The sequence below is a fragment of the Musca domestica genome, unplaced genomic scaffold (genome assembly GCF_030504385.1).
Source record: "Musca domestica strain aabys unplaced genomic scaffold, Musca_domestica.polishedcontigs.V.1.1 2, whole genome shotgun sequence".
Lineage (NCBI taxonomy): Eukaryota > Metazoa > Arthropoda > Insecta > Diptera > Muscidae > Musca > Musca domestica.
Window position 1 is genome coordinate 16,995,405 of NW_026712249.1, and position 10,827 is coordinate 17,006,231.

Here is a 10,827-nt window from a genome sequence, read left to right on the forward strand (position 1 = left end):
CGAATTTGCCCATCTCTGAACTCGATACAAAATTTGACAATAAAATTAAGGTTTACTAAGTTTGTACCGGATAATCCCTTTGAGAGTTATCGTACGCACCAGCCAGAAAGACGGAAGGATGGACGCCCTTTATCGACTCCAAATATCCTGAATCGGCTCTTTCCAAACAGACCTAGAGTCTAAAATTTTCCTCAAAATTTTTCTAATTTCGAATTATTTTCTAAGTTTTTCCAGCTTGGGCCATATAATCCATAGGAAGGATTTTTTTCTTTCCTATCCTTGAGTTAAAATATTAATATCTCTGGTACCAAAAAAAATACTCCGAATTTATTCGTGTAGAGCAACTACTTTTGGTTTAAATCTGGTTTAGTAGAAAATCTCGGATTTTCTGAAATTTTTTCCAAAATAAGGTAATTTCACCCTGATTCCGGGAAAGTGTTTTTTTTCGTCGGTGAACTGAACGGAATTAGAGTGTCCGGTTCCAGGAAAGATAATACCACAATTTGTAGCATTTTGGAAAGGTTGGAGGGTAAGCTATAAATTATCATAAATTTTGTGGTATCCCAAAATGGGCATTTTTCGATTTTTGAGAGATTTAAAAAAAATCTGGGTGCGGATTCGGGATTTTTGAAAAAAAAAATACTTTCACTGTATCAAGGTATAAACACCTACCTCAGGAAAAAATTTCAAAAAAATCCGAGAGTTTTTACTGAACTAGAGTTATTCCCCATTGTTTTTCTCCCTATATATTCTCGTTTATGAGATACCTCTTCTACGACTTTCCTTTCAATTAAAATAAACAATTCCCAATATTTTTCTATCCAGTAAATCACTTTATTTTCCGGTATAACATTAATTTACATCATTCACATCCCAGTTAATCAGTTCACATCCCAAAGAATTTAAATTGGCATCCCTAATGGAATGTCTCTCTCTCTCACAATAAACACACATACGCACATGTCAAATCATCCCAACGAGAAAGGCGTGTAAACAAACAGAATCCGAAAACAACAAAAACTAGAGAAATCAAACAAGAACACCGCACACCCAAACAAAAAAATGATGACACAACGAGACAACACTGAGAGGCTGTTGGGCTGCACTCCACTCTCTTTCACACAAACACAAACCTTCTCTCTACAACAGAGCACAGCACTTCCCTTCAATAAAGTTCAGCTCATAAAATGAATAAAATAAATAAAAATGAAAAAAAAAAAACATGAAAATCTATCCATCAGAAGCAAAGAATGGATGATGAATATTTTGTTTGAGAGACAACCTGACACCGACAACAAACGTCATACCAACATCAAGTACATAAATAAAACGAATGATTAACTACCGGACGGCAACGTATTAGGTAAAAATGACCACACAACACAGGCTGGTGCGGCTGCTGCCTCTTCTGCTGCCACTCGTCGTAAATGTTAAATGTTCATTTGCCGTTAATGATTTATTTCTCTGTTTCACTTAAACAGCAGCAGTTTTACACTTTTTCTTCTTCGTCTTCTTAAATGAAAGTTGGCTTTTTTATTTCACCAATGAAAGACAACAACATTAAACTTACCTTTATTAATTTTCTAATGATTCAAAGCAAAAAAAAACGTTGATGAGACGACGACAGACACTGCAAAGTGAAAATTTTTTGTTTGTTTTTTGCTGCTGCTGCTGCGACGGTGGCTGCTGGCTGCAGAGATTTGTTGTTGATATCTGCGAGTACTGGTGTACGCCAATACGATGACGATGATAAACCCCCTTCCAAAAAAGAAATAGTAAGCCTTGTTTCACAAATTATTCTTTTTCTACCCTCACAAAATTCACAAATATTTGTAAATTATTGAATTATTCGTGCACTTGTCTCCCACACACAAAACTATTCCACTTCTTTTTCGCCAATAGACACAAAACTCTGTGATTTCTCTAAGATTTATTCACCTTCTTAATTTTTGTATACACTTTTTGTTTGGGTGCTGCGACTGCCTTAGCTTTTCTTTTTCTACTTTCAGATGTTGCGTTTTTAAGGGTTTGTCACACATTCATTTTCTTTTGTTTACCCCTCGAGACGAAAAAATCAATTTGTTTTAAATATTTCACTTCACTAAAATTCCAATTGGCATAGAAATCATGTGCAATACTTATGTTTTCTTTTTGTTTTAACTATTTCTCTTTTTCATAGCTCACAAGAAAAACTCGCGGAAAACTGTCAACTTCTAAACTTCGTTGTCTGACTCTTTTTTTCCAACTGATTTTTTGGTTGTGTACGTCAAAATAGGGATCCCTAAGTCGAGTTATCGATTTTTTTAATTGGAGAAAATTTTAAATCGAGAGTGGAGTAATCGTATGTTAAAGTGGGGTACACAAATTCGGATTTGAAATAACTCTTGCTAAAACAGTCACTGTCAACATAAAAATGTCAGAAAATTAAAAAAGAAAAACAAAGTATTTGGTAAGTGGCTTTATTCGACCTCTTTTTATAGTGGCATGACACGATAACCATTTATCCTTTGTGAAATCGAATAATTTCCAAAGTTATTAGCAAGCTGATTAATATCTAGCAGTTTTGATCATAGTTTTGAAAAAATTAGGAATATATCAAATAACTGAAATTTTTGAAAAATTCTGGCATGAAGCAGCCCTAGCCGCAGGGCTGCATTTCTGTAATTTCAGAAGCTGTTCTAACTCCTTATTTACCATGGCTATTAGTAGATTCTGGAACTGACCCATGAATGAAAATAAACGCCGAACATACATTACATACCCAGAGGATTTAAAATGTCAATTCCATTACGTATATGTCAAATGTAATCCACTAGATTTGAAAGTCGATTTGAATTGGCGTTAAAATCCATTCGATTTAATAATTTACCTGTTTTTACTAAGCCCAATAGATATATGTTCCGTTCCAGACATACAGGTAAATGTATCAACGTTTGGGAACATTGAAATGTCATTTTTTTTTTTTTTTCAAAACTAAGTAGATTTTTATATGACACTATTCGGAGGTTGTTATGAATAGCACTTTTCAATAATTTTAACTAAATTGAACAATATTTCATTTAAAATTCTCAATTTTAAAATTGGTTTGACAGTTCAGGGTCCCAACAGCTGTGTCGATTCTACTACCATGGTTCCAGAACTGCAAGAATGTAAAACTATGTACGACTATTGCTCTGTTCCCAATCTGGATTCGATGGCAGGATTCGAGTGCGGCTCTGGTATCCCTTTATGATATGTCACAAAATATGCCATGTGAAGACTACAAGCTGCTTATGAACTCACACCTTACGAGCACGTTTTGACTACTAAATCCAATCGATTTAAAATGTCGATTCCATAGCGTATACGTTGTAAGTCGCATTCATAAATCCAGTGGATATTATTTGACGTATATGCTACGAAATTAAAATTTGAGATCAAGTGGTTTTCGATAATACCAAACATACTTTAATAGAGAATTTATGCTATTTCTGATTAACCCACTTGGTCTAGTAGATCGAGTGTGTTAACCTTGTGTGTTAAATTAGTAGAATCTAAATGCCGCTCATCTGATGTTTGTTTATGTTTAATTTAATATTAATGTCAAATTTTAAGGGAAAACGACGGCAGAATCCCTTTATGATATGTCACAAAATATGTCGTACGAAGCCTTCCAGCTGATTATGTACCCACTCTTTTATATGTACCCTTCTTCGTTAAAGAAAACAAGAGGTAACAATTAACAATTTTGGTTGAATTTAACCAACTGTGGCAACCATGCACAGGGCGCCTCCGCCGATTGTTTACAAATGACAAGCCGTTGCCGCCGTTAAAAAAAATATTTCCACTTCGTTGTCTTGAGAGGGATACATGCATTAAACTGAAAGATATAATTTTGCAAACAACATTTTGTAAAAAACAATAAAAAATATAGTGAAGTAAAGAAGACATAACGCTTTAGATAAAGTAAATCACTAAACACTTGCATTTAGACATGTCTGATACTGAAAAGAATATTCCTGAAGGCTGGGAAGTACGCACAAGTCGTTCTACCGGTAAGTGGACAAAAATAACCCCTCATACAATTTTTTTGCTATTGTGTTTGGTATCTAAGCTGCTGCTGCAATCCAGCTAACAACCCTTTGAGTGATATTTTTGCGAAGTGCAAGAAATATAAACATTTGGTTGTGGTCAAAAGGAATTAATCTAACAAAACGAAATATGTAAAGCATATTTGGGATACATCATTGGTTGGCGCTTTTGTTGCCGTACTGGGAAGCCAATTTTTTTATTTCAAATATATGTACTTATTGGCACAAACTTTCGGAACAAAGAAAATTGATGGATTAGATAAGCTGGATCTTTATCTGCGATAACAATGAAAATATTGACGAAATCGCGGCCGAAATGTAGCTTAATTTTAGCTAAAAGGAATTAGGTTCGCTACGTAATACTATAAATTTCTAGTTAAACCTACCTCAATTTTTTCAGACATCCAGTCCAAGAAAGTATGTTCAACATTACTCGTTTGTTATGAGTCAAGGATTTTCAAAACGCAGAAGGTTTAAATTGTCAATTCCATTGCACATACCTCAAATAAATTTATAGAAAGAAGGTTAACCCGGAAGAAAGCCCTAAAGTAAATATGCCTTTACCAAAATACAAATCGTAATTCCATCAAAGTATTTGTCCGCTTGTCAATGTTTCTCTTGGAACTTATTTGATGATACGTAATCTCATTAAGGCTGATCAAATAGCCAAAATCAGAGCCAGCTTGGAGGATTAAACTAGCGAATGATAGTGGGAGGCCCCTGCCATCTAAGCCTACTCAGCCCGGAGTCAGCAAACAGATATTAGAGGTCAATATGTTGGTCGGCTTTGTTAAACATAAAAGACATCTCTTAAAGGAAAAGTCAAGTTTATTGAAAATCCCACACCTCGAAAGGAAAAGGGTGAAAAGCAAGAGACCTTGTTAGTACCAGGGTGGTCTCAAAAAATTAGTGCTACGCTGTGGAGAAGTGTTAAAAATCCGTCATATCTTCGATCTGAGAACTGCAAACAAGGTGTCTCCACTTGAACCCAATGATATCCGTACGTCAGCGTTATTGATTCCGCGATATCAGCTTGTCCCAAAGACAATCCTTAGATCGGCAAGTTTTTTAGTTCAGAATAGTATTCATACTGATTTTATTAATCAATTAATATCATCATCGGAGGTCAATCCTAGCCATTGTTGCTAAAAAATGTCAGCTTTTTAAAAAGTCTAGAAAAATTTTGGCCCAACTACTTTAAAGTTGAATGGTGCGCATGATAGCTCTTGGAGTATCCGATTTGGTCCAAACTTGGTACATCGTAATATTATTATCAAACTTAGACCGAGTTCGGAGATGGGCAATATCGGCAATAAAAATATTTTACAGTACTGTAAGAGAAAGCATAATCCGATTTTGCCCCAACTTTGCAAATCCTAATATTTGCATCAGAGCTAGGTCGGGTTCGAAAATGGTAAACACAAAGGGTCAAAATTTTGAATAATTTTAACTCATATAAAATGTGGATATCTGTATACTCCTTTTGGTACCTTCCCCACAAAGGGTCCAAGTATTTAATGTCATTATTTGGGTAAATATGCCAACATTAGAGAATAAAATTCGCTCTTCGTTTTCTGACGAAATAATTCCACTTTTGATCGAAGTTTGTTTCTGTAACATGCCTGAAAATTTAATTTTTTTTCGTCGTGGAGGCTATAAAATGTAGAGAAAGTATTTTAGCAATCATTACTAATATATCCTCCTTTATTTTTTTTTTTTTCTTAGGTCTAACTTACTACCTAAACATCTACACCAAGGAATCACAATGGGATTTACCAACGGAACCGGCCAAAAAAGAAGTATCTTCCAGTGGACCATCTGAGGTGCGTTGTTCTCATCTGTTGGTCAAACACAAGGGCAGCCGTCGCCCCTCATCATGGCGTGAAGAGAACATAACACGCACCAAAGAGGAGGCCCGACAATTGCTCGAGGATTATCGTAAACAAATTGAAAACGGTGCCAGCCTCGATGAGATGGCCCAAAAATACTCCGATTGTAGTTCAGCCAAACGTGGCGGTGATTTGGGTATGTTTGGTCGTGGCCAAATGCAAAAACCCTTCGAGGAGGCTGCCTTTAGCCTAAAAGTGGGTCAATTATCGAAAATTGTCGACACAGATTCGGGCCTACACATTATTTTACGCACAGAATAAATAGTTTAAGTAAGTTTGAAAACTCAGAATTAATAATAATAACATTAAAAAATTTGGAAGCCAAAAGCAGCATATTTTTCGGGTATGCTCAAGCCGAGACAAACCAAAACAGCTCCTAATTTTTTGCATTTAGTTTTTGTTTTGTTTTTTCTTTTTGATGAATTATAAAACTAAACAACCAAACTACTTATAATGGAAACATGTTTTCCAATAATAAACAACAAAGAAAGCGAAACAAATTAAACTTTTGTTAAAGAAATAAGTTTCTTTTTATGTATTTTTTTAGTAGTAGTAGAAAAAGAAAACTTGGAATTTTTAAAACTAATAATAAAAACTTTATTTAATTACAAAATAATTGGTTTTTAAAATATTGTTATTTATTCACTACAATTAATTCAGTTTCTTCAACAGCAATTGGGCGCCATTGAATTTTTGTTTTTTCAACACAGCCATGTGGGGTTTCAGTAACGATTTAATTTGTTTTTGTACTGCATTAGAATTATTCTCAAAAGTGTTAAGTAAAATGAAACAGGCGCGATTTATATTTAACCAGCTTTTCAGTGTATCCTCCGTGAGTTCTTGCACCAAGAGGCTGCCAAAGGTTTGAGCATCAGCATTGGCGGCCAGACGTTCTTTATCGTTTTTAATGATTTTCTTGAGCACAATATGGAGACCGGCTTCCTCGATGCCCAAAACATTTACCGTGGCAGTAACCTGAAAAGAATAATAAAATTGTTAAATTATTTTGGGTTAAAAGAGAATCTTCTGCAAACGATGAGAAAATAATCAGAATTTGTATTGTAATGAGTAATCACAAAAAATACACAAAGTAAATGAAAGGATCTCCTGGTCTTCCATAGAAGAAACAAGTAAAAAGCTGTAAGTTCGGCCAGGGCGAACTTTGAATACCCTCCACAATTTGGCACGAATATGGCAATTTTCAAATGGACCTGCAAAGGCAACTTTTGTCATAAGCCATTACAATATTCAAACCAGAAACTTGAAAAAAAAATTCGGTGAAAAATGTAGCTAAAATCATCAAAATACCGAATATCGGGAGGTACCATTATATGGGGGCTATACCAAACCGTGGACCCGCACAGACAATTTTCTGTCATAGGCTGTACGAACTTCAAATATAAAATGATTCCAGTGAATAATGTCGCTAAAATCATCAAAATACCGAAGACTGGGAGGTACCATTATATGGGGGGCTGTACCAAAACGTAGATCTGCACAGACAATTTTCTGTCTTAGGCTGTAGTATCCATTACGAACTTCAAATACCAAATTTGAAACAATTCCGATGAATAACGTCGCTAAAATAATAAAAATATCGAAAATAGGGAGGTACCATTATATGGTGGCTATACGAAGACATGGACCTCCACATACAATTTTCTGTCATAGGCTGTAGTATCCATCGCGAACTTCAAATACCAAATTTGAAACAATTCCGATGAATAACGTCGCTAAAATAATCAAAATATCGAAAATAGGGAGGTACCATTATATGGTGGCTATACGAAGACATGGACCTCCACATACAATTTTCTGTCATAGGCTGTAGTATCCATTGCGAACTTCAAATACCAAATTTGAAACAATTCCAGTGAATAATGTCGATAAAATCATCAAAACACCGAATATCGGGAGGTATCGTTAGATGGGGGCTATACCAAAACGTGGATCTACATGGCCCGTACAATATACATGATCAAGTATTAATCGACCGTGGCATCAGAATAAATTCCAAAATATTATGGAGGGTGTATTAAAGCCTTGAGCACCCAAACATTTTGGCCGCAGACCTTGGACATTCCAACAGGACTCAGCACGCGCCACACAAGAATGGATACAAAATGAGGATATCCATTTTGGGGTTTCTTATATGAAAGCCTTATATCTTCTATATATGACGAATATCATCTGGTATTCTATATCAGAAATAATTTGGGCCTCTTTTTGATCTTCTGTACAGGAAAACCTTCAGCCCTTCTGTACAAGAAAACCTTCATGAATATCATGTACCCTTCTTTATAAGATCTGATGATTTAAATCCGAATTCTATATTCATTTGCCTTTCGATTTCTATTTTCCGTTTTCTGCCCAGCTCTTTGTTTCCTCATACCTCTTCTTTCTCCTCTTCCTCATCAGAATCATCCTCAGCTTCCTTGTCATCACCATCATCCTCTGTAGATTTCACCAATTTTTGGGCCTGCTTTCTTTGTTTTGTTTTCTGTTTTGTGGCCTCGGCAATAATTTTCTCCACATCTTGGGGTTTCTTTTTCTGTTTATCCTTTGATTCATCTTCAACACTGACGCTCCAATCTGATTTGGCAATGACTTGGGCCAAGGCCGTGGCAGCCTTTACAAAATGATCAGATGTTACTGAAAAGACAAAGAAGTAACCGATTTGTCCCCCACACATATTCCATTGCTTTACTCACACTTAATCAAAATCTCCGCTGTAACCAAACCAATATGTTTATCGGATAACCAAAAATCTGGTTGCTCAGCAATGGATTGGGCAATGGGTTCTTCGATTTGTTCAAAGATTTCTTTACGTCGTATCTCCTTGTCCTTTTTGCCATACTGTAGGCCTTCTTCGATGGTGGCAATAAATGTGGGATGGAAACAATTTGTACCGCCCGGAGATACCAGCCATTCGATGACACGACGACCCCATTGATTTGCCATAAGTGTTTGTAATTCAGGATGGATGGTATCATAGATGGCCTTTTTGGTAGCCTTGGTATCATCCAAGCTGTTCAGCAAGGCAATTGTGAATAAGTGACCATGTTCATGGGTGCAAATCTTAACTAAATGTTCCTTAATGGTCTTGATAATGGCCTGAAAAAAATTAAAATAAAGCCATTAGTCAAATTTAGAGTATTTGGCATTTAAACTAAGAACTTACTCTTCTATTCTTTGGTGTGGACTTGTAAAAGCAAATAATCGAAGCCTGACACCCATCCTTGGTGGTCAACATCAAGGGTATCAGAGGACCAAACATTGTCACTGTCTCCTCCGCCTTATCTTCTTCCATTTCTTTGACATACTCCAACATTATGGCATGCACCAGCGAATTATCAACCAATTGCTTATTGGATACATGTTCCAAGTTTGCCTTGACAGCACTCAATATGGAAGCCTTCATGGTGGGTGTGTCTTTGTAACAATCGGCCAATGTATTCACCTTGTCATCTTTACCCTTCTTATACAAATCACCATAGAATTCTTGACGTAAATAGGCTTTTTGTTTGGTACTGGCCACACTTAGGTAGACATGATCGAGAATTTTACTGGAAACACTGTGGCATGCCAACTTAACCACATTACCATAGAAGGCATCAACCAATTTACTTTTTGTCACTGGAGAGCCATATTTAAACATACGCAGCACACAGAAGTGAGCATACTTCGAAATGGACATCTCCACGGCCAGTGGCATAAGGCGTTCCGACAATTGTTCACGTACCGAGGGAGAGGCAAATTTCAGCATACACTGTATAACACGGGCAGTGTCATGAGCCATTACTACCTTCTTGATTGTGTCTCCTGTATTAAATAGATTGTACAACTTTTCCACCAGTTCTGCTTTCTTTTCGGTCTTGCGACACTTGAGTTTCTCATAGATTTGTTTGGCTTCAATCGAGATTTCATAGGTGTCTTTGCCTTGTTTGCGTTTCAATTTTAAATCTTTCTTCTCCTGCTTGAATTTATTCCAATCTGTCTTCTCAGTCTTTCCTGGGGGCGCACCCAGTCCATCTTCTTCAGGCTTTCCAAACTTTGGTTTACCAGCAAATTTGTTGTTGGGATTTCCAGCGAATTTATTGCCAGGTTTTCCTGCAAACTTATTGCCTGGCTTTCCGGCAAATTTATTGCCAGGTTTTCCCGCAAACTTTCCTTTATCGCCACCAGGTTTTCCAGCAAATTTTCCTTTATCTCCACCAGCTTTGCCACCAGTCGGTTTGGTTGGCTTACTAAACTTTGTTGTTTTCTTTTCTTTTGCATTGTCGCCTTTGTCTGATTTTGCAAATTTCTTTTTCTGCGGTTCCTCGGCTACTGTTTTATCTGCTTCACGTTTCTTGCTCTTAATCATTGTGAAAATGTTATTTTCTGTTAGATTTTTGAAAAATATATCCCTTCAACTGGTTACACGTGCTTTGCCCTGATCTAAATGCAGTAAGTTTTTGTTTTCATTGTAGACGTCAAAAAATAACAGAGCTGCCATAGAAAATCAATGACGGCAACTCCGAAAAAGGGTGGGATCACACTCATTAGTTTACGATTGTGGTGAATTTGATTGGGTTAGTTTCATTTTTGGAGCCCTAACTGTTTTAGCATTTGCTTTTTCATGGGCAAAACTAGTGAAACAAAAAAATTTTAAATATACATAATATTGATAAACAAATCATAACATAAAAATACAGGGCAACAACATGGCTCAAAAAGAAAGTCTGTTCAACTTAAAAAAAAATAGGAATAAGCAAATCTGTGCGCGTGCATTATTGTGTCAAATACGAATAACCTTTAAATATCGATGTGAAAATTGGGGACGTGTTTTATGACGTGGTGGTAAATTTTGCCCCCTTAATTTTGCC

General features: G+C 36.2%; 3 protein-coding genes across 6 annotated transcripts in view; 1 reads left to right on the plus strand and 2 right to left on the minus strand.

Annotated features, from left to right (window-relative positions):
- Window positions 1-2,232, minus strand: part of LOC101895256 (ecotropic viral integration site 5 ortholog) — a 145,468-nt gene extending 143,236 nt beyond the window's left edge. For all 4 annotated transcript variants that reach the window (XR_225605.4, XR_225604.4, XM_005184007.4 and 1 more), the window contains exon 1: window positions 1,571-2,232. The gene's annotated coding sequence lies outside the window, so the exon portion shown is untranslated. The remainder of the gene's footprint in view (window positions 1-1,570) is intronic.
- Window positions 2,233-3,822: 1,590 nt separating this feature from the next.
- LOC101895082 (putative peptidyl-prolyl cis-trans isomerase dodo) lies at window positions 3,823-6,575 on the plus strand. The gene is made up of 2 exons (XM_005184005.4): window positions 3,823-4,034; window positions 5,796-6,575. The coding sequence occupies exons 1-2, from the start codon at window positions 3,974-3,976 to the stop codon at window positions 6,218-6,220; spliced, it is 486 nt and encodes a 161-aa protein (XP_005184062.1). The 5' UTR covers window positions 3,823-3,973; the 3' UTR covers window positions 6,221-6,575.
- On the minus strand, window positions 6,533-10,405 carry LOC101894921 (protein penguin). Its single transcript, XM_005184004.4, has 4 exons — window positions 9,141-10,405; window positions 8,671-9,073; window positions 8,352-8,611; window positions 6,533-6,934 (listed from the first exon to the last, which is right to left on the minus strand). Exons 1-4 carry the CDS (start codon window positions 10,323-10,325, stop codon window positions 6,611-6,613), a joined length of 2,172 nt encoding a protein of 723 aa, XP_005184061.2. The 5' UTR covers window positions 10,326-10,405; the 3' UTR covers window positions 6,533-6,610.
- Between the last annotated feature and the right edge of the window lie 422 nt (window positions 10,406-10,827).